This window comes from Polypterus senegalus, chromosome 3 (genome assembly GCF_016835505.1).
Source record: "Polypterus senegalus isolate Bchr_013 chromosome 3, ASM1683550v1, whole genome shotgun sequence".
NCBI lineage: Eukaryota > Metazoa > Chordata > Cladistia > Polypteriformes > Polypteridae > Polypterus > Polypterus senegalus.
Window position 1 is genome coordinate 281,450,102 of NC_053156.1, and position 25,307 is coordinate 281,475,408.

General features: G+C 38.1%; 1 protein-coding gene across 2 annotated transcripts in view; it reads left to right on the top strand.

Moving 5' to 3' along the window:
* Window positions 1–25,307, top strand: part of LOC120526238 (protein PHTF1-like) — a 96,287-nt gene that overhangs the window by 19,399 nt on the left and 51,581 nt on the right. For both annotated transcript variants that reach the window (XM_039749302.1, XM_039749301.1), the window contains exons 3-4: window positions 6,650–6,752; window positions 6,987–7,043. In XM_039749302.1, the coding sequence (XP_039605236.1) occupies window positions 6,708–6,752; window positions 6,987–7,043 (102 nt within the window). In that variant the 5' untranslated portion in view covers window positions 6,650–6,707. The remainder of the gene's footprint in view (window positions 1–6,649; window positions 6,753–6,986; window positions 7,044–25,307) is intronic.

The following is a 25,307-nucleotide window of genomic DNA, read 5'->3' on the forward strand; positions in this document are numbered from 1 at the left end:
AAAAGGAAACATTTTGAAAATAACGTAACATGATTGTCAATGTAATTGTTTTGTCACTGTTGTGAGTGATGAGTGTTGTTGTGTATATATATATATATTTACACACACACACATAAACATATATATATACATATCTATACATATACACATATATATACACATATATGCATACATATATATATCTACATATATACACATACATATACATACACACATACATACATACATACACACACACATATATAAACATATATATACATATACATACATATCTACATATATACACACACAGCTATTTCGTATCAGTGCAATACACTGCTTGTTAAAACGGATGACTCCCGCTCTTACGTGCAAGTCTGCGTGGATATTATGAAGTATCGTATTTGTTCAAGTTCTATTTAAATTTTAAATAGAAGAAATTTTTATTTAGTTGACAGAAATATCTTTGGTAGAAATGGTAAAAACAGACAGGAATATTATTCGTGAATAAATCAACTCAAACCTTAAACAACTTATAATATTTTGCTCTCCATAAAAATATATCCTGTCTAAATTATACAAGTTAGAAATAAAGTAAACGTTAAAAGAACAAACATTCAAATTTCTTTACTCTTATGTAATTTTATATAAAAAATAAACTTAAATTTTAAATATCCCAAAAGATTTTGCTCTCCATGAAAATATATCCTGTCAAAATTATACAAATTCAAATATGAACATGCTGCATAACAAAACCTGGAAATATAAATAAAATGTGTTCCTTTCAGCAATAACAAATCAAATCATTCAGTTGTCTTTGCTCATATGTCATTTTAGAGCTGGACGCCTGGCATCTTTTTTTGGCAACAGGTTCGTTTCTGTTTGGTGTGAGGTTCTGCGTTGTGGAGATTCTCAGGATGGATTGCAGGTGCTCATCAGTGAGGCGACTCCTGTGTGCTGTTTTGTTAGTCTTTATCACTGAGAAGTGCTTCTCACACAGATATGTGCTACCAAACATGCACAAGGTTCGAGCCGCATGTAGACAGACTTTTTTTGTTCTTCAAAGTCACCAAAGCGCCGTGCAAACTCAGTGCACAGTGCGCTCAGTTTATCAGCAAAGTGCGTATTTGGGAACACCGTAGTGACGACTTGATTCAACATTACTTAGCAACAGGGAAAGTTGGGCAAGGTGCACTTGGTGCATTTGTGTCTCCCATAAAAGCAGCTTCACTTGAAATCACTTTGTGATTGTGCACGGGTAAAAACGTTTGCTGAAGTGTCAGATTCTTATTTAATTATTCTGCTTTCTGTATCTTCTGCATTGCATTCAGGTTACCCTGATGTTTTGTCTCATAGTGCCGTCTTAGATTAAATTCTGTAATTACAGCCACATTAGCTCCACAAATGAGACACACGGGTTCAGTAAACATATACTCAGCCTCCCATCGGTTTTTAAAGGCTCTATTTTCAGAATCAACTTTTCTCTTCAGCATCGTGTGAGCTAGCTTCACAATAACTTGCAGCATCATGAGTTAGACTTGATTAACGCGGTAAGTGTTCGGCAAGGCAGCTGAAGCGCTGCATTATGGGATCTGTAGTTTATTGTGTTACCAGCGCTTCATATACCCGGGCCATTAATAACAATAATACAGTATATAAAATGATCTCGGGCGGATATAATTACACGGGCGGATGTGGCCCGCGGCCCTTGAGTTTGACACATATGGACTAAATAGAACTTGAAAAGAACTTCATGATGCTGCCGCCAAATACACAAAACAATTACTTTGACAATCATGTTACGTTATTTTTAAAATGTTTCATTTTGTTTTTCATAACTTCTTTAACACACTACTTCTCCGCTGTGAAGCGCGGGTATTTTGCTAGTCTATACTAATAAAAGGCAAAGCCCTCACTGACTGACTGACTCACTCACTCACACACTCATTACTAATTCTCAAACTTCCTGTGTAGGTAGAAGGCTGAAATTTGGCAGGCTAATTCCTTACAGCTTACTTAACAAAAGTTAAGCAGGTTTCATTTAGAAATTCTACGCTTAACGGTCATAACAGTCGACAACGTCCGCCATGTTAAACATTCTTATTTATGGCCCCATCTTCACGAAATTTGGTAGGCGGCTTTCATGCGCTAACTGAAACCGATGTATGTACTTATTTCGGTGGTATTACGCTACTGTCTGCCGTCATATTGAACTTTCCAATGGTTCCAAGAACTTTGTTAACTATGGGCCCATCTTCAAGAAATTTGGTACGCGGGTTCCCAACTCTAACTGAATCCTACTTACGTACATATATACGTCCATAGCCTGCTGCTCGGTCACTGTGTGAGGCGGCGTTGGGTCCCCCATCCCCACCCTTCCCACGTTGTTTGCTGCCTGCCTATATAAGGCCGTCCGTCGCTCTGGTCTCTTCATTTCCTTCCTTGCTTCGCCACGGTATTCACGTGTCCCTGCTGATAACTGCAGCCTTTTTATTTAATCCACGACTTCTCCTCTGTTTTATTGTTCGTTTATTACGATTATAGTTATTGTATAGTTATTTTAGACTTAATATTACATTGTTCAGGTACCCATTTCCTTTATTGTTCCAACCGTACCCCCATTAACATGTCTATCGAGGTGATCACCATCGATCAAAGAATTGTCACTTACCGAGTGGTTTCCATGCCCGGAGACGGCGCCTGCCTTTTCAATTCTTTGTGTTACATATTGCACGGCCATATCAGGCTCACTCTTGATATCCGGAGGAACATTGTGTCTTATGTATTGAATGATTGGGACAGGTTCAAGGTGTGGACTGATGACGGTACAGGAGATAATTATACTACACAGGAGCACAATAAGAGTGAAATGCTTATGCCCTTCACCTATGGATCTGCATGTGAGTTGATGGCTGCCGCTGAATTGTTCAGTTGTCGTTTTCAAGTGTACCGAAACAGCCAAATATTTTACATCTTTGGACAACCGCCAATGTCTCTTAAACATCTTATATTCACAGGTGACGATTTCAGTAGTTGACACTTTGATGTTTATGAATGTTTAAACTCTCAAAAGCTGGATGCGAAGTTATTGATGTAACTGGTTGTATACTTACAACGCTTGACAGATGCCAAATGTCACTTCAACACAAGTACTGCAAATACTAACGTAATTGAAACAAACCACGAAACTCAAACCGTTTATGACAGCAGCAATCCAAGCTGTGAGATTTGAGGCAAGATTGCTTTTCATATGGCCAACTGTACGTTGCATGCTCAAGAGTAAGCTCAGCGCACAGCTTGGTCATATTACATGCGGAGGGCCGAACTGACAACATGGCATACAAAGAGATCCTTAACAAATAATTATTGGTATATTTTCCCTCAGTTTAAAAAGGTTTACTTTTCTTCTTAAAACAAATTTTAAGGCAGTACTTCGCTGCTGCAAAGCATGGGTATTTTGTTAGTGTAATATATTTCTTTTGATTATTCAAGTTGTGCTGAGATTTGGGGTGCAGGGGTTTCTTTCTATTCTCTTTCTTTTATAAAGTTGTCAATTTCTGTTTGTTATTGTAGTTTTTTCTTATTAAATATTATTTTGTACATTTTCGTATTAATCATGATTTTGGTCTTTGATTTGAGTATTATTTTTTTAATTTGGTTTTGATAATGTACTATATTCCATCTTGCATTAATGTATTTAGTTATATGCTGTGTCCCTTTCATGTGGAGATTCAGTGGGTGTGGCCTCTTTGACCTTTCATCTGGAGGACCATTCCCTGACCTATGTATTCCAGGCAAAGGTTCAGGTGCTCCAAAATAGCATTTAGTGTTTATGAAGAACTTTGTGAGTGTCTTTGTGGATTTCCATGTTTTTGATTATTTGCTTTATTTTTATGGAATTTTTTGATTATTGTATTTAGATTAGCTTTGTTCAAATATCTTTTTGTTATTTGTTAAAATTGTATTTTTTTTTTTGGAAAATATCATCAGTATTTTTAAAGAGCCAGGGTTTTCACATGTTCTTGTTATTAACTGTGCTGGAGATTTGGCAGGCAGTCTCGTAATTTGACATTCCCAGCAATTTTTCAGTCATTTAAATTGACTTGGTCTGGTGGGCGAGATTACCAACCGCAGTTGCCAAATCTGACATACCCTAAGACTAGAAGTCACGTAATATAACATCGGCTTGAACCAGTGGCCAACCAATACTGATGTACAAACCAATTCAGAAAAACTAGATAGCTTAGTCCCAATCTTATATATTTAAAAAGAAGGAAGTGAAATTCTGAAAAAGATTCATCCACTCACAAAACATTTGGATGGTACTCTCTAAAAATAAAGGTTTTGGAAATACCTGGTGTGTCAGACTGAGAGCACTAAGAAACTGTAAGATTTAAAAATGGGTTTGATTTGCAACAAGAATAGATTCCTAATTAAGAAACTGGTTTAAGTAAAAATGAGTGCAAGACGCCAGAATTAACGGGTGATCTTGTGCTGGTCAAATATTGTTAAGAAAGGATGCACTATCTTGGCAATAAATGAGATTTTCATTACCTAATGGAAGAGAGGAGCATTTTGTGAGAGAGTTTACACAACATAATGCCACCCTGCCTGCACAATGTACACAGTGTACTCTCAGATCCACTTAATGCAGTTCAGGGTTGTGGGGGCCAGAGACTATATGGACAACAGTGGAGAAACTGACAGGAAAAAGTGTTGGATAGGACTCCAGTTTAGTGCACGTTCCAAATACACACCCATGTTACAATTTAGAATCAGAAGTTAACCTAATTGGAACATCTTTGGGGAAGAACCCATACAGTCATGGCACAAGTACTCCCACTTGACAATGACTTCCTGGCACAGTATTCAACCCAGGACACTAGATGTTAGAGTTTGTGCAGTAGGAGCTTTAGTAAGAAGAGAGTGGTCCACAAGTTAATATGTTAAAGACAGAGGGTCTGTCTGTGAAGTGGGAGGTATTGGAGTGTCAGAAAACAACTGAGAAGCAAGAATCCGAACTGAACTGAGAGCTGATGGGTCTGCGTGTGGTACCACCTCACTAAATGTGTCCTGAAGACATGCATTGACTGAAAGTCAATGGAAATATTAATCTAATCATATACAGTGCATCCGGAAAGTATTCACAGCGCATCACTTTTTCCACATTTTGTTATGTTATAGCCTTATTCCAAAATGGATTAAATTCATTTTTTTCCTCAGAATTCTACACACAACACCCCATAATGACAGCGTGAAAAAAGTTTACAAGCTTGGCACACCTATCCTTGGCCAATTTCGCCCATTCCTCTTTACAGCACCTCTCAAGCTCCATCAGGTTGGATGGGAAGCATCAGTGCACATCCATTTTAAGATCTCTCCAGAGATGTTCAATCGGATTCAAGTCTGGGCTCTGGCTGGGCCACTCAAGGACATTCACAGAGTTGTCCTGAAGACACTCCTTTGATATCTTGGCTGTGTGCTTAGGGTTGTTGTCCTGCTGAAAGATGAACTGTCGCCCCAGTCTGAGGCCAAGAGCGCTCTGGAGCAGGTTTTCATCCAGGATGTCTCTGTACATTGCTGCAGTCATCTTTCCCTTTATCCTGACTAGTCTCCCAGTTCCTGCCCCTGAAAAACATCCCCACAGCATGATGCTGCCATCACCATGCTTCATTGTAGGGATGGTATTGGCCTGGTCATGAGTGGTGCCTGGTTTCCTCCAAACATGACGCCTGGCATTCACACGAAAGAGTTCAATCTTTGTCTCATCAGACCAGAGAATTTTGTTTCTCATGGTCTGAGAGTCCTTCAGGTGCCTTTTGGCAAACTCCAGGCAGGCTGCAATGTGCCTTTTACTAAGGTGTGGCTTCCGTCTGGCCATTCTACCATACAGGCCTAATTGGTGGATTGCTGCAGAGATGGTTGTCCTTCTGGAAGGTTCTCCTCTCTCCACAGAGTACCTCTGAAGCTCTGACAGAGTGACCATCAGGTTCTTGGTCACCTCCCTGACTAAGGCCCTTCTCCCCCGATCGCTCAGTTTAGATGGGCAGCCAGCTCTAGGAAGAGTCCTGGTGGTTTCGAACTTCTTCCACTTACGGATGATGGAGGCCACTGTGCTCATTGCAGATTTGTGCCTCGAGACAATCCTGTCTTGGAGGTCTACAGACAATTCCTTTGACTTCATGCTTGGTTTGTGCTCTGACATGAACTGTCAACTGTGGGGCCTTAAATAGACAGGTGTGTGCCTTTCCATATCATGTCCCATCAACTGGATTTACTGCAGGTGGACTCAAATTAAGCTGCAGAAACATCTCAAGGATGATCCGGGGACACAGGATGCACCAGAGCTCAATTTTGAGCTTCATGGCAAAGGCTGTGAATACTTATGTACATGTGCTTTCTCAATTTTTTTAGTTTTAATAAATTTGCAAAAATCTTAAGTAAACTTTTTTCACGTTGTCATTATGGGGTGTTGTGTGTAGAATTTTAAGGAAAAAAATGAATTTAATCCATTTTGGAATAAGGCTGTAACATAACAAAATGTGGAAAAAGTGATGCGCTATGAATACTTTCCGGATGCACGGTAAATGCCCAGCATATCCTGGGATGATAAATGTAACTGTTCACATACAGTAGTTTGAACTGATTGGTTACTTTCTTCTCTTTAAAGGTGACCTCCTTTGATGTTTTCTACTACCTAATCATCCAGCTCATTGGGGCGCAGAACAATGGCTTTGAATAAGGGGGATGCAATTTCCTGGTATCAAAAAAAGGTAATAATTTTAACGGGACAGGGTACTTTTGGGGGTTGAAATTATTGGGGATCTTATGTCATGTCAAGAATAGGAATTGGCAACTAGAGAGTATAGCAGTGAGGTGGGTGTTCCAGCATAAGTTTCACAGAGATGCCCTTGAAAGGACAACCTATTTTTGCTGTTTCCTTGATTTATTATTAGTGACTAGCTTACTGTCACATTAACCTAGCTCTATTCTTTCTCATATTTCAGATTGGTGCCTATGACCAACAAATGTGGGAGAAGTCAATGGAGCAGAGTGAGATTAAGGTTGGTGCCCCTCACTTAATCATGTCTCAAGTATAGTGGCACAATAAAATAAGCAAGCTTTTTAAGGAATAGACCAAAGACACATATAAAGAGACGTCAGAAACCCAGTTCTGGTGCAGTCAGGTCCACATCTCAAGAAAAATGTTAGGTATTGCTGCTGCAGCTTTGCTGATCCAACATCTTGGTTTCAAATGCAGTGCCTAGCTGTGGAGCTTGCACACTCTTCCCATATCTCTGTGGTTTTTCCTCCCAATACTTCCACATTGGGACAGATATTGTGTGTAGGATAGTTAGAACATTAGAAATATTTAAATGAGAATAGGCCATTCAGCCTACAAAGCTCACTAGTCGTATTCACTTAATTCCTCTAATATAACATCAAGTCAGGTTTTGAAAGAACCTAAAGTCCTACTGTCTACCACACTACTTGGTCACTTATTCCACATGTCTAGGATTCTTTGTGTGAAGAAAAACATCCTAATGTTTGTGTGAAATTTACCATTAACAAATTTCTGACTGTGTTCTTATTGAACTCATTTTAAAGTTACAGTCTCGATCCACTGGACTAATTTCATTTCAATCACATCATCTCTTAATTTCCTTTTGCTTAAACTGAAAAGGCTCAAATGTTGTAATTTTTCCTCATAACACCTACAGTTTCATCTTAATCGTCTGTGATTCCAAATTGCCTCTGTGTGAGTGTGAGTATGGCAGAAGTATGGGTGGTACCTGTGATGAACTGGTACCTTGTCCAGATCTGTTTTGTTGTCACAAGATAGGCTCTGTTCCCCCATGACCCTGAACTGGTTTAAGTAGGTTTTGGATTGTTGTATTTACCACCAATTACCTCCATGTTAGGTTAACTGATGATTCCAAACTGGAACCTCTTTGACTGTGGGCATATCTATGAGTGGGTCATGCAATGGAGTAACACATTATCCAGGGCATTAATTGGTTCAACTGAGGTTGACATTATTATGTCACACAAAACAAGTGATGGGCGAACAAAGCCTCATGAACGTTGCTCCTCAAAAACAGATCAGAAGATTCAGAGCTTCAAAAATAATGACATTGGGTCATTGAAATCATAGCAGCCGTCAGCTTGAAATAGCAGAGGAAGCACATATACAAGCCTTTGTTGATTGCATAATTTCAATCTGACAGGTTCACTAAAAGCTTAAGAACGCTCGTTTTGAGCTTATTATAATAATGTTGTCATTAAAATGCTGCAATAAATGTGCAAGTTAGTATGTGCAACAGTTTTCTACATTAAAATAATATTTAAATGTTTTGACCTAAAGATATAATTTGTTGCCATGACAGCAACTATTATTAATGCATTAGAAGCCACCACTGATGCATAATTATGGGACAACTTTTTCATGTGAAAGGAGTTTTGTTTTGAGGCAATGTTAAATGTATATTTTCCCATCATTGTTTAGGAAATAATAGTAATAGGGGCAAAGAGAATCATAACAGGGTTTAGGAAGTGTGCTTGAGGAACAGAGCACATATGAGAAGGTTTAGGGAATGTGCCTACAGTAGTCTATAGTATTAATGACACATTATAAGTTCCAGTACATATGAGTTGTGTAGTATATACCTTATTATCGGAAAACAGGTCAAAATGTTCCCATACTCTTGATTACTTTTTTCTTTTTCTGGTCGCATATTTAATTAAATATAATATCTGTATAAAATATGACTGGCAGTTATAGCATATGGGATAGTGCAAAAACTCAAAGCAGTCATAACCAATCCTAGGTTTTAAGTGACATTCAAAGCTTTGGACTTCATCTGTTATATGGTAATGGGAATTTGATATAAACTTAAACACCTTGTGCTTCTCATACGTGACACGAAACCTCAATGCCTCAGTGACAAACGTCCCATCCCCACACTAAACAGACATGCCTGAAAAATCCCATATAAGGTCCACTAGTCTGGTAAGGAAAACTACAGTGGCTTGAAAGGAGCTTTCACGAATGCCGTTTAAGGGCATGTGCTGCTAGTGTTTGCGTTTTTATCGAGTTCATTTTGTTTTTAACTGGAGTGAGTGGTTGATCAAAAAGACAAAGGGGCATCATGAGTTTACAGACCTCCGTGTCTCTTGCTGATGATAGAAGCTCACCAAATCCAGGTGATTCTAATTATAAAATATACCTTTATCCTTTAACTTATTCATGCTCTGCGGCCATAAAGTAAGATTTTATTTTGATGCTTAAAAAAGCTTCAGGTGAATAATGTGTTTTATCTGTTTCTTCAGATGTAAATATCTTTTCCCATATTGATGGGAATGTCTCCTCTTGATCTTCTTTTGCTTAAACTGAAAAGTCTCAGTTCTTTTAATCATTCTTCATAATTTATCACCTGCAGCACTAGAATCAGCCTAGTAGCTCTTCTCTGGACTTTCTCTAGCACTGATGTTTTCCCTTTTGTAGCATGGAGACTAAAAGTGCACACAGTATCCCAGATAAGGCCTCACCAGTGCATTATAAAGCTTCTGCATAGCATCCTTGGACTTGTACTGTACACAGCATGGCACTATATAACCTGATATTCTGTTAGTCTTCTTTATTGCTTCTGAACTCTGTCTGTCAGTTAATAGTGACAAGTCTACTACAACTCCTAAATCCTTCTCGTAAGGTGTACTTTGGATTTTCAGACCTCCCATTGTGTATTCAAACCTAACATTTTTACTTCCTACATACAATACTTTACATTTACTGAAATTAAATTTCATCTGCCATAAGTCTCCTCAAGCCTTTATGCTATCTGAGTCCCTCTGTAATGATTCAACAGATTCCAGATTTTCTGCCAAGCAACATATCTTGGTATCATCTACAAAGCTAACCAGCTTGTTACTTATATTCATATCCAAATCATTTATATATATTTAAAAGCACCGTGCCCTAGCATTGACCTCTGCTGGACTCTTAACATCGGAACAATTCTGATGAGGTTCCTCACACCATCACCCTCTGCTTCCTGTGTTTTAGCAAATTCTGCACCCCTCTACACACAACACCCCGAACTCCCACTTCTTTTAGTTTGATGCCCAATCTCTCATGTGGTACCTTATCAAATGATTTCTGAGCACCAAAAGTATCCAAATATATTTTAACTTTTCATTACTTTAGGATATTTTATGTTTAAAATTTTTTGAGCTTCAGTAGGTAGTAGGTCTGCCACAACAATCAGCTAACAACAGGATATTAATTGGTGCAATTTTGACATCACTGGCATTGGACTGTATTTGTCTATGGAAGTTGTTTCAGCCACCAGAAGCCTACTTTGGCTTGGATTTCAGCTACATGATATTGTAAAATGGTTAATATGTGTGGTATGTACTATACTAACACGGACAGCCTTCAGATTACAAACGAGTATCGTTGCTGCTAATTCTTGTAACCTGATTTTGTATGTATATCTGAACTTGCATTGACAATGTCAACTAATAAAAATAGCAGCAAAAATACATAATGCTTTATTACTTGTTTTACAGGAAAGGAAACCTAATTTATTAGTAAAACCACAGTGAAGCAATATTGCTGTACTTTAAATCACAGACCACAAATAATTTAACCTAAAATCAAACACAGGCAAGTACATTACATTGATATCAAGGCCCATAACCTGAAAATTGCTCCTGGGGCACTGAACAATTCAATATGACATCTTTAAGGACTTTATTTATTTGTTCATTCATGCAAAAAGACAATTTCTCCTCAGGGATTATAAATTAGATCAAATTGAAAATCCATCCATCCATTTTTTTAATCTACTTAATCCAATAAAGAGTCCTGAGGAACTAAACACTGTCTTAAATTATTACAAATATTAAACATTTTCATAGTTTCATAACTGTTTTAGAGCTGGTGCAGAGTGCATCAGACTGTGACAGTCCGGGTTGTCTCCTCGCTGCCTTGTCTCATCTGGGAGCCTCTTCAACCTGTAACTGTCGATAGTCATGTAACGAGAAAGGCCGGGCAAATGATGACACACATTCAGCAATGAGTTGGTGCAAAAAGTGTCGAATGCTTTTATTACAATCCAACAAAAACAAAATAGTGAGTGCATCAAATTGTTCCAATAAATAAATAAAGAGATAAATAATCCCATAAAAATCAGTGAACGTCCATCCATCCATTTTCTAACCCGCTGAATCCGAATAGGGTCACGGGGGTCTGCTGGAGCCAATCCCAGCCAACACAGGGCACAAGGCAGGAACCAATCCTGGGCAGGGTGCCAACCCACCGCAGGACACACACAAACACACCCACACACCAAGCACACACTAGGGCCAATTTAGAATCACCAATCCACCTAACCTGCATGTCTTTGGATTGTGGGAGGAAACCGGAGCGCCCGGAGGAAACCCACGCAGACACGGGAGAACATGCAAACTCCACGCAGGGAGGACCCGGGAAGCGAACCCGGGTCTCCTAACTGCGAGGCAGCAGCGCTACCACTGCGCCACCGTGCCGCCATTCAGTGAACGTGGAGGTTTAAAACAAACTGATAAATAATCCTTTAAAATGAGGTAAAAAATCCTTGGCAGTAAAACCATGTTCTTAAAACACAATCTGAGCTATGGTGCTTCCTCTGTAAAATCTGACAACTCCCCAGCTTACCCTCTTCGGATCTCACATCACGAGGAGACGTCAACCAACAGACGCAACAACCCTTAATCCTGGCCTGAGTCCCTCTTACCAATCCCTCAGCATTCCAAGGGACACAGCTCCGAGCCAGCTCCTACTCCTGTCACCATACCCTCGACATTTGCGGGAGCCATTACCAAGCACATGGTCACTCTTGCACTGTTGGGTGCACAACAGGAGCACCCCCCTCTTGAGCGCCATCCATACGCTTCTTCCCTGGGGCTTACTTTCCCATCTGTCTGCTTTCTGTCTGTCGTGCATTGGCTCCACCAGTTTCTGCATTTCTTCCTGAAACCTTTTCTTTAACCTCCATTTCTTTCTCTTGATCCTCCTTTTTGTTTCTCTGTTCTGATCCCCCTTTGTCCTGTGCTGGATCCTCTTTGTATGGCTTGACTGGGTGCAGTTACCTACCTCCGAGATGTGAATGAGTCATCTGACTGATTTGCTTGCCTTTACAAGTGTATGCATGATCAGTCAAGCACCCCAATCAACCCCAGAGCAAAGCGCGCTTGTGCACACCTGCACCTGATTGGGGCCTGCACTTCCTAGGAAGCGATTATTTATTTAAAAACTGCACTGCACTACAGACCTCTTATCACACAGTTACTGTAGCTCTGGAAATTAGGATTATTTTGTATAGTGTCTTTCTGTACTGATTGACCATCATCCAAAGTCAAGTTACAAATATAGAGATATTTGTACAATTATACATTTTTGGACACAGAGGGGCAAAAATAAGATCTTGCTCAGGGTCACACAATGTTCAAATTCAAGTTTCAGTTTCTTTATTGTCACCACATGTAAATACATAACACATGCTGACATGAAATTGCATGTCTTCAGGGCCACGGTGGAAATGTACAACATGTAGTGCAACAAAACAAAGTAAAACACATAGTGCAAATACAATATACAGTGCAAACTGACAAGAAAGTGTGCAGTAAATTGACACAACAGCATTAGGACAAAGTACAGCAGATTAGTTATAACTGGATCAGTAACAACTTAACAGTAACCACATTATTTTGTTAAAGTGAGTTACAGGAGAGGAAATGAACTATTGGTCTTGAGTTGTAAAGAATTGCCTAGTCAACAGTAAGACATTGGTTAGAACCTTTGATGAGCAAAATTGGTAACACTTTACATTAAGTGTCCATAATTACATTACATAGTAAGTGTAATTATGGACACTTAATGTAAAGTGTTACCGCTACCCAGGGGTGCGGAAATCCAACGCCCGACTCGTCCGACACGGGTAAATTGATCGTCGGACAAGTGTGTTTTTCTGGTTTCAGTTGTCCACGGACAAGTGCCATTTTCTGGAGAAAAAAATTATATGTGCCGTGCAGGGCCCATTTTACCACTACTTTCAAATTTTAAACATTTGGGTGCGTACTTCATGCGGACACAGTCTACTTAGGCATGTTCTTCATGTCTCAAATTGTTATTCAATATTGTTTACATAATGACGGCTGATTTTTCAAAGGGGAATCACACTTGTGGTCTTACATAAGTATTTTACCCTACTATTTACACTCTTGGAGGTGCGATCATTTTTTTCATGCTGACATTACGATGTAATTTGATGATTTTTCATTATAATCGATAATTTTTATATATTATTCACTAGCAGAATACCCGCGCTTCGCAGCGGAGAAGTAGTGTGTTAAAGAAGTTATGAAAAAGAAAAGGAAAAATTTTAAAAATAACGTAACATGATTGTTAATGTAATTGTTTTGTCATTGATATGAGTGTTGTTGTCATATCTATATATATATATATATATATATATATATCAAAATACCCGCACTTGGCAGCGGAGAAGTAAAAAGAAAAGGAAACATTTTAATAATAACGTAACATGATTGACAATGTAAAGGTTTTGTCATTGTCATGAGTGTTGCTGGCATATATATACATATATATATATATATATATATATATATACACATACATACATACATGTGTACATTTATACACACACACATATACTATGGGGTGCCAAACAGGCAAATGCATTGATTTTCTGAATATATAAAGTCGCCGTCAGAATATATAAAGTCAAAACTTGAATATATAAAGTCAGCGCTGAAATATATAAAGTCAAAACCTGAATGTATAAAGTCATCGCTGAAATATATAAAGTCAGCGTCAGAATATATAAAGTCTGCACTGGAATATATAAAGTCAAAACTTGAATATATAAAGTAATTCCCGAATATATAAAGTCAAAACTTGAATATCTAAAGTCAGCGTCGGTATTTATAAAGTCATTCCTGATTATATAAAGTCAGCATCGGAGTATATAAACTCACTCCTGAATATATAAAGTCAAAGTCAAAATATATTGATTGAAACGACTGTGAACTGAACTAAGTACTTAGAAAAATAAATTAAAAAAACACTGTTCGGTTAATGTTTTGAAAATGATGCATGTGCCCTGCCCAGGATTGGTTCCTGCCTTGCGCCCAGTATTGGCTGGGATTGGCTCCAGTAGACCCCCGTGACCCTGTGGTCGGATGCAACGGGTTGGGAAATAGATGGATATTCCAGCGCTGACTTTGTATATTCCGACGCTGACTTTATATATTGAAGTTTTGACTTTATATATTCCAGCGCTTACTTTATATATTCAAGATTTGACTTTATATATTCCAGCGCTGACTTTATATATTCCTACGCTGACTTTATATACTCAGGTTTTGACTTTATATATTCTGACAGTGACTTTATATAATCAAGTTTTGACTTTATATATTCGGGAATTACTTTATATATACACGTTTTGACTTTATATAGTTATATTTAGTCATCATTGCATAACTTTTTCTTTACCATAGAAATTTAAAGACTAAATTCAACTTCCATTCCTACCAAAGATATTTCTGGCAACTAAATAGAACCTACTTATATCCAAATTCGAGCTATTGAGCTGTCGCCTGCCTGTCTGAATAAGTCACCCTCGCTCTTACTTTTTTACCGTTCATTTAATCATGGCTAGTGGTGGAAAAATTATAAAATGGAAGGAGGATTATACTGAGTATGGCTTTACCAAAACAATTATTGATGGCGAATCGATTATTCATAAAGATTCAATTGGTGATCTGGTTTTCTGTGTTAACCTCATATTTTTTCATACTTCTTCTCAAACCAAGGGGGTGCGAGGGTAAAATGAATCGGGAAGCGCTGATCAATGTAATCAGTGTACCAGGAAGTCATGCATTGACAGAAGTTCCCCTTTGCTGGGAATGCAAAGTATGATTAAATGCGTGATTTTTAATGCGTTATGGAGCACATACATCAAAGCTTCTCAGCTGTGCTTGTGCTAAGAAAAGGAAACATTTAAAAAATAATGTAACACGATTGTCAATGTAGCCTTTTGTAAGTAGTGCCTGGAGAGTTCAGTGTGGAGAAACTGTAGAGACAGCGTGTGTAATAACTTGTGGATTTTTCTGTGAGTATTTGGTGGCAACGTCACAAAGTCGCTTCCGTAACACTGCGTTAGCTGCGGAGCTCAGCTCAGAGCGAAATGAGGTGAATGGGAGGGGAGATGATGACGCGACTCCCCCACCCGCCTTAACTGTCAATCTCCCACAAACACAGTCTCTCGGAATTTGCATAAGCACAGCCCTTCACCTGCAATTTTAACTTAGTTACAAAGTGATCAAAACTCTCGTTTATATCCTGCGTCCTCTCGTTAAACTTGTATCCCGCATTACCCGTGGGTATGACAAACGCCAGCAGCAGCCTGTCTATGAACTTAATTTAAACTTTAGGTTTACACCGTGCTTTGTTTCCGAAGTAGCAGCACTCATGAATATGGGTTGTATATGTCACTCGCTCGCTTTTTATTGTTTCGCTCCCTTCTCAATTATATAATGCATGTTTTCTTCAGCGCTTTTTGGAGCTCTTCCTGGTTTTCTATGTACTGCGTTGACAGTCAGTTCACGGGATTACGTGGGAGGTGTGATGTCACACGAAACTCTGCCCCCCACGGCTTTCCTGCTCAACTCCATTACAGTAAAGTTGGAGAATTAGTGATGAGTCACTGAGTGAGTCAGTGAGGGCTTTGCCTTTTATTAGTATAGATAAAATTCATTTTTTCCACATAAAAATGCGGTCATTTCACCTACAATGCAATTGTTTTCTCCACATAAAGCTTGTTAGAAAGTTAATCTTTCCTGAAATTTGCGATTTCGCGCAGGTTGTGATATATTGAGGAATTAAGAAATTTATTGCGTGACATCAATTTTGATGAGCTGTCTATAGATCGTTTTTAATTAGAGAATTTTTCATATAAAACAAGTTGGTTTCGCGCAGTTTATCTATACTAATAAAAGGCAAAGCCCTCACTGACTCGCTCACTCACTCACTGACTCATCACTAATTCTCTAACTTCCCGTGTAGGTAGAAGGCTGAAATTTGGCAGGCTCATTCCTTACAGCTTCCTTACAAAAGTTGGGCAGGTTTCATTTCAAAATTCTATGCATAATGGTCATAACTGGAACCTATTTTTTCGTCCATATACTATAATATACTTCTGCTCGATGCCCGTGGGAGGCGTAATTTAGTGCCTGCCCATATAAGGCCGTCTGTCAGCGGCAATCCAATAGAAACACTGCCACTAAATATTCACGGGTGAAGGACTGTGCTTATGCAGAGGAAGATGAGATGGTCAGGGTGGTGTTTGGCACAAACTCAGCGAAACTGCGAGAGAAACTTTTAAGTGCTGGGTCTTAGCTAACATTAAATACAGCCGTGGACATCGCACGAGATGGCACCAGCACAGCTGTGAACCTTCGATGCATGTACACCGAGCGGCTCACATGAAATGACGCAGTGCATAGACAAAAAGCAACAGTTACAAAGAGGGCTGAACAAAACCGAATTACACAATTGAGAAGGCAGCAAAAAAATATGAAGCGTGTGATACATACAAGCATATTCATAAGTGCAGCTACTGCGGAAACAAAGCACACGGTGGAAAAAGTCAATGTCCCGCTAAAGTAAGACAGTGTAAAAAAAAAACCTGTGCATGCAGTGTGTCACGTCGAGCTGTTTATTGATACAGTAAGAAATGAATCGATGAATGAAACCTGTTATCTTTACGATTGACAAACACGGAATGTAACTTGAACACAACACATCCTACAAATACGAACCTGATTGAAAGAAATAATGATAATCAAATCCTTGATGACAGCAACACTCATAACACTGACAAAACAATTAGTGTATGTTGACAATCATGTTACATTATTTTTAAAATGTTCCCTTTTCTTTTTCATAACTTCTTTAACACACTACTTCTCCGCTGCGAAACGCGGGTATATATATATACAGTATATGTATATATATATATACCTCGATCTACATACTCTTAAATAGACAAACCACATGCCATGGCGCAATGGTAGAGGCTTCGCCTCTAGCACCAACGTCTGAGGGTCGATTCCTGAGAGGGGGTGCACTGAGTATGTACGCGCGCTTCTCGATTCATTTTACCCTCGCATCCCTTTGGTTTGAGGCGTATGATAAAATATGCAGTTAACGCAGAAAGACAGATCACCAATTGAAGCTTTAGGAATAATGGATACAAAGCGTTTTCCTAAGACTGATCGGAGGCAAATTTCATTTCAAAAGACTACCCGACGGAAGCCTTGATAAAAGCATGGTTTTGTGCAAACTGTCCAAATACGAACCTGATTGAAAGAAATTATAATCAAATCCTTGATGACAGCAACACTCATAACGGTCACAAAACTATTACATTCACAATCATGTTACGTTATTTTTAAAATTTTTCCTTTTCTTAGCACAAGCACAGCTGAGAAGCTTCGATGCATGTACTCCATAACGCGTTAAAAAAAAATAACGCATTTAATCACACTTTCAATTCCAAGCAAAGGGGAACTTTTGTCAATGCATGATTTCCTGGTACATCGATTACATTGATGCACACATCAGAGCTACAAAAATTCTTAGAGTCGGAATAAAGCTCGTTCCTACGACTGATCGGAGGAAAATTTCATTTCAAAAGACTACCCGACGGAAGCCTTGATAAAAGCATGGTTTTGTGCACACTGAAAAGCAAGCAAAATTAGATGCATTACAGAAAGCGGACTTTGTGGCTCTTATTGGGGATCATTGGACTTCCGTGACCGTTAGTAATTCTAATTACATCTAATTACAAAATGTTCAATGATCACACTGTTTTAATTTTGGCTAAGGTTACTCAGAGTTTAAAGGTGAAGCTGGTCAAATTACATTTTATGATTCTGCCTTATTTTTTTAAGAAGAAAAACTGCACTTTATGTTGAAATTTTTGTTATTATTATTTAAAGACAATACTATTCTGAACATGTACTTAAAGTACTTAAATTACCACTTTATTTTTAAGTCTGCCCAATTTTAGCCAGGGATGATATTTTTGTTTCTGTTTTAAATTGAAATGCAGTTTAAAAGCATTTTTTTTTTCAGAAATTAAAAGAGCTTGAGTTTACAATAGTCATGTCCATGACTATTATTTGATTCTGTCGCCCACTAAAACCCTTTTAAATTAAAAACATTTGCGATTTGGGGCAAATTTTCATGTGTGATTACATACGATTAATCAAGATTAATTATTACACAGCCTCTAATTAATTAGATTAAGTTTTTAATCGAGTCCCACCCCTAATATATATATGTAGATATATATATATGTAGATTTGTATATATATATATGTGTATATACAGTATATGTGTAGATATGTATATGTATATATATGTATATGTATGTGTGTGTGTGTATATATGTATATATATGTGTATATTTATATCGGTATATATGTATATATTTGTATATGTGTATACTGTATATATGTTTATATGTGTCTGTGTATTTATATATATATATATATATATATATATATATATATATATATATATATATATACTAATAAAAGGCAAAGCCCTCACTCACTCATTCACTCACTCACTCACTCACTCACTCACTCACTCACTCATCACTAATTCTCCAACTTCCCGTGTAGGTAGAAGGCTGAAATTTGGCAGGCTCATTCCTTACAGCTTACTTACAAAAGTTGGGCAGGTTTCATTTCGAAATTCTACGCCTAATGGTCATAACTGGAAGGTATTTTTCTCCATTAACTGTAATGGAGTTGAGCTGGAATGACGTGGGGGGGGCGGAGTTTTGTGTGACATCATCACGCCTCCCACGTAATCACGTGAACTGACTGTCAACGCAGTGCGTAGAAAACCAGGAAGACCTCCAAAAAGCTCTTAAGAAAACATGCATTTTATAATTGAGAAGGCAGCGAAACAATAAGAAGTGAGCGAGTGACATATACTACCATATTCATGAGTGTTGCCAGCTCGGAAAGAAAGCAAGGTGTAAACCTAAACTTTAAATTAAGTTCATAGACAGGCTACCGCTGGCGTTTCACATACCCACAGGTAATGCGGGATATAAGTTTAATGAGAGGAAGCAGGATATAAACGAGAGTTTTGATCACTTTGTAACTAAGTTAAAATTGTAGGTGAAGGGGTGTGCTTATGCAAATTCCGAGACTGTGTTTGTGGGGGATTGACAGTTAAGGCGGGTGGGGAGTCACGTCATCATCTCCCTCCCACCTCATTTTGCTCTGAGCTGAGCTCCGCGGCTAACGCTGTCTTCCGAAGCAACTTCGTCAGACTGCCACCAAATACTCGTTTGTAAACGTTAATGTTTTACTTTTTAATAACTTACATAGACAATGAGCTGAGCTGGGTGGAAGGGTGGCAACGCGTCTGGGAGCTGGAGGATTGGTTATTTGTTTATTATTGTGAGATTTATGAGTATTGTGGAGGAGAGTGTGCTTTGTGCACTGTGGAAGAGAAATAAAGTCAACATTTGGACTTTTACCTGGTGTCTGGAGTCGTGGACAGGGGTTCAAGGGAGCGAGGGTGCCTCCTATCCTAACATAGACTATAATTTATTATTTTTCCCTTGCACTCAGTGACCAAACCTATACACACACATATAGACACATACAAACATACACACAAGTATATGTATGTGTGTATATATATATATATACATACATACATACACACATATATATAATTTGTATAATGTGTGTATATATGATGTAGATAGGTATGTATGTATATATATATATATATATGTGTATATGTAGATATGAAGATATGTATGTGTATATATGTATATATATGTATGTATATATATATATATGTATGTATGTATGTATGTGTGTGTGTGTGTGTGTGTGTGTGTGTGTGTGTGTATATATATATATATATGACAGCAGCAATCCAAGCTGTGAGAAAACAGTAAAAGGAGGCGTGTCAGACGTCGTGGTACATTTTCTGATTCAGCTGCCGAAAACAACTTTGTGACGCTGCCGCCAAATACACAAAACAATTACTTTGACAATCATGTTACATTATTTTTAAAATGTTTCCTTTTCTTTTTCATAACTTCTTTAACACATGACATCGCTGTGAAGCGCTGGGTATTTTGCTATATATATATATATATCACAGCGACACTCATAACAGTGACAAAACAATTACATTGACAATCATGTTACGTTATTTTCAAAATGTTTCCTTTTCTTTCTCTTTTCTTCTTTAACACACTACTTCTCCGCTGCCAAGCGCGGGTATATATATATATATATATATATATAGATACATAGATATATATATAGATAGATAGATATGAGAACAACACTCATATCAATGACAAAACAATTACATTAACAACCATGTTACGTTATTTTTAAAATTTTTCCTTTTCTTTTTCATTACTTCTTTAACACACTACTTCTCCGCTGCGAAGCGTGGGTATTTTGCTAGTCTTTTATATAATGTTCTAGAGCAAGGTGGCAAAATACTACTCCCTGAAAGAACTTTTTTCAGTTTTAAAATGGAAGGCAGTTTTGGTAACAATAAAATAAATCAGAAAAAATAAACTATTTTTTGTTATTTGTTTATGGGCAAGTGAATTTAACTGGCAGACAAGTGTATTTTCTAAGTTTACTTGTCCGTGGACAAGTAGAAACAAATTTGATTTCCACACCCCTGCCGCTACCACTATAGCCCAATGAATTCTGTGACTCATTAGGCCATTATTTGTGTACAGTATTCCTCCATGTCCTTTTCAGCATTCTTCCCAATACTCTGGTTTCTTTCGATCTTTCAAAAATGTACGTGTTAGATTAACAGGCATGTGTAAATGAATGAATGCATGTGGGTGCATGTAAGTGAATTCAAGAATGTGCCTGTCCATTTCAGAATTGGTTACTGCCTTGCTTATGATTCTTTAAAGGTAGAATGGGGCTATCAGGGACTGTATAGTAGAGAAAAAGAATTTCAGAAACTGCACAGATAATTGTAATTAATAGTAAGAAAGAACTGGTCACACATTAATTGGATGCTAAAGGGTTTGAAGGATGTTTTCACAAGTGTTCTCTGTGAGTGTGACAGGAGTTTACATTAGGAAGAGGAAATTGCTATTGAAAGTTTTGTTTTAAATAAACAGCAATCCTGACTTGAATCATTCAAACCGGCTGTATGTGGACGAGCACCTAACAAGAAACAGACATTGAAGAAAAAACAAAAACAAAATCTGTTTCTAGACAGGCAGACAAGCAACCTAACAAGAACCAGTTGACTGGGCATTATTTGAATTTCCCTAGGCAGCTTCATTGACACCAGACTCCTTCCTATGTATTCTGTGACCTGATGTACCCTTCAAAGTGAGACTCATTTGTCTCATCCTATTCATTACCAATTCCATCCATGTCATCTTCTGACCTCTCTTTTGGTCTCATCACCTCCGCCGCAATTACAGAGAACCTCTTCAGACAGTCATTCTCTGTCTTCCTATCCACCTCACCTCATGACTTATGGGCTTCTCATCATTCATTCCTCTTAGCCCTGCACTTGCCTTCTTCAAAGAAATTGCATGCAGCCACTTAATGATTCTTATCTTGATTCTCGTTCGCATACACCATACAGCTTCAACAGCTAGCATAAATTCTAATCCCATTTAGGCCCTAAGAATCTGCTTTAGAAGACAGAATTTGCAGGCAGCATTCAGACTGATTTCTTGTCAGTTAGTCAGTCAGTCTAAATTAGCATGTCACCTAAGTGGAACACTGTGGCTGCTTTCAAGCAGAGTAACCGCATTGCTGATTTTCAAGTTAATGCTGCTTACATTAGTATCTGCAGCCCTTCTCACACACTTTTGAGAAACAAATGTTTAGCTCACTCCATAGAGGATTCTATCTCCCAATGGTTTTACTACACACTGTGCACAACTTTGCGTAAAGGGCTTAAATGTCCTTTGTTCCTTTGCCTCCAGCCTCCAATATGATCTTTACTGCATTTAACTTGAAACCTTTCACTTACACACAACTATTGTTTTCTACTTTTGCTTCAACCTCTGTTCCTACTTGGATTTCAAAATGGGCTCTGCTTCCCTAAGAAATGCATGTCAGGTTAAGTGGCCTGATGTAAGTGAATGCAGGTGTGTGTATGTGTGTGTGAATGAGGCAGTGGGGAAGTGGTTAGAGCTGCTGCCTCACAGCCCCAGAGACTTGGTTTGGAGTTGTTTTAGTCTAGTCTGACATTCACCTGTGAGATCAGCAGTCACAAATATGTGACATTTGAGCTGCAAAGACATGCTCAAAAGAAGCCCCTATAGCACTTAAAAACATTTCTCTGCTTTTACACACTGGAACATCCTCAAAGCTTCCGCAAGCAATGAGCTTCTTGATGACGTCAGTTGAGCTCCTAGTCAGCCCAGCACTGCCGGATGGGTATAGGAGTCTTGATAAACATTTCAGATGTGAATTATCCATAGTACTTCAGTTTCATGTCTCATGTGACTGGTGGCTTAATTGACACTGTTACATTGACTCAGTTAGGTAAAATATGTGAGTTTCAGTAGGTGTGACCTGCCAAAGGCTGATCTCAGAGTCAAAGCTAGTGTTTGCTTTTTGCTACTAAAGTAGCTTTTGACACTTGATACTCTTATTGTAGAATTAATTGTTTTAGAAAATGGATGGTTGGATGGATGGATTCATATATAAATAATAATATGAGGGTAAATAAAAAACAAGGCAATTTGAAAATTATGCTGTACTTGAAATGGATTGAAGCTAACTCAGTACAAATTGTTCACGATGGCTTAAGATAAGATTCCTTTATTGTCATTGCATAACAGATACAATGAGATTTCGGTATACTATGTGAAATGATGCTCAAAACTATACTTTTAAAACTGCACATCTAATATCTCACACATTACACAAATAACAACATATGCAAAAAATAAATATTGCCCAAGTTAAAAAAGAAGTAATAAATAATGATGAATGTGATATTTCACAATTTTGTCTATAAGGTGTTTGATTTCAGTACAGAATTTAGTGTCGTAATCTCTTGAGGGTAGAAACTGTTCATCAGTCTTGTGGTCTATGCTCTAATGGACACCTGTCTCTTCCATGACAGGAGAAGTTCAAATAGTTTGTGGGTGATGCATGTCCTTTATGACACTGAATGTCTTCCTCTGACACAGAGAGGTGTAGATGTCTTCCAAAGTTGTGTTGGTAATTTTCTCTGCTTTTTGTCAGCTGCTGAGCTGTTGCCATACCATACGAGTATCCCATGAGTCAGGACACTCTCAATAGAACATAGATAGAAAGACACCAGAAGCTTTTGTGACTGTTAACCTTCCTGAGATTTGTCCTTTTGGAGGACAGCGGAAATGGTGTTGTCTATTAACCTATTGGATCTATTTGCATATTGGTGAGGGTCTAGCGTGGGTGGAAGAGCAGCCTTGATGTACTAGTGGACCAGTCTTTCCAGACACTCCATGATTACTGATTTTAATGCTACTGGCCTGTAATCATTAAGGCAGGGTACTTCTGTCTGTTTTGGAACTGGTACTATGGTAGATTTTCTCAGGCAGGTAGGGACAGTGCACTGTGATAGGGATTGATTGAAGATATTTGTAAATACCTCCGCTAACTCCACAGCTTAGTCTCTGAGGACCTGTCCTGGGACACTATCTGGGCCAGCTTTTTTCCATACATTAATATTCCAGAATGTGTGTATAACATCATCAGTCTTTATAGTCAGTACCTGGTTTCTGGTTTCTGGAGCTGGAGTGGTCTCTCCTTCCCATGGCGTCCAAAGAAGTGGTTAAGCTGCTCTGCCAGTGAGGAACTGCTGCTACTGCTACCTGGATTAATATTGTTTTGTTTAGTGATGTGATGTATACCTTGCCATGTGTTTTGGGGCCTGAGGTGTCAAAATAGTGCTCAGTTTTATTCTTTTAGGCTGCTTTGGCATCTCTAATGCCCCTCTTCAGCTTTGACCTGGCACCACTGTACTGCTGTTTTTCACCAGAGTGGAAGGCTTTATTATGAGCCTTTAGCAAGAGTTGCATATCTTTTGTCATCCATGGCTTATTGTTGAAGAATTGTTTTATTATGTTGATATTGTTATTGCAGGTCGTTATAAAACAGTACAACAGAGGTGTAAATATAAATATTGTCATCTTCACTTGTGTTGTGTCCGCTTTGGATATCAGTTATGGATCTGCTGATGAGGTTAAGAAAGCCAAAAGAAGACAAAGATGAACCTGTATCAGAGTAATGGCAAGAGCAAAGTGTGAAAACGAATGGAAACTGCCCAAGATCTTAAGCAGACCACCTCATCTGTTAAAGATGGTGGTGGGGGTCATATGGCGTGAGCATGTATGTCTGTCACAGATACTGGTACACTTATCCTCATTAGCATTTAACTGCTGATGACTGTGGCACAATTAACTCTGATGTATATAGAAACATCTGATCTGCTCAAGTTCCAGTAAATACCTGCAAACTCATTGGACAGTGCTTCATCCTACACCAAGGTAATGATCCAAACATACTGCTAAGCCAACATAGGAGTTTGTCAAACTAAAAAATGTAAAATTCTTGAATCGCTACTTATGACGCCTTTTGTGAGCAGACAAGTGAGCAAGAAACATTTTTTTACCTCGGGAAAACAGTGCCAAGCTTCTGCAATAAAATGCATTATTTCCAGTTTACTTTTTTGTCACAAGAATGCCTCAGAATTGCAAAAGTCACGTTTTCTTAAACTGAAACCTTTTCTATTTCAAAAAGGACCTATTCAGTAAATTTTAAAGCTTTTTTTCATATTGGGACCACGGTACCTATTAGTTCCATTTTAATACGCAAATAGCTTTAAAAATAGTTTTTTTTATTTATAAAGTATGCTTCACTAGAACACAAATTAATAAATTGTGGCAAATTAATATATGACATGGTTGCCAAGAAATAGATTTGAGTTGAAAAATTCCAAACTTACTGTTTAAGGCTTTTTCCCTTTTCTCTTCCCTTCACTTTGTGTTATTCTTTTTTGTTTAAATAAAATTTCAAATATTTAGGTAACTTTGTGTTCATTTGGCCTGGGGTTTTTACATTTTTCCCTCTGTCCTCTTGATATTTGTGGACATTTTAAAATTCTAACCCCATTTTGGGCCTGTGCAGGCTAGAAAGGCTGTTTTTTGATTTTGGAGCTG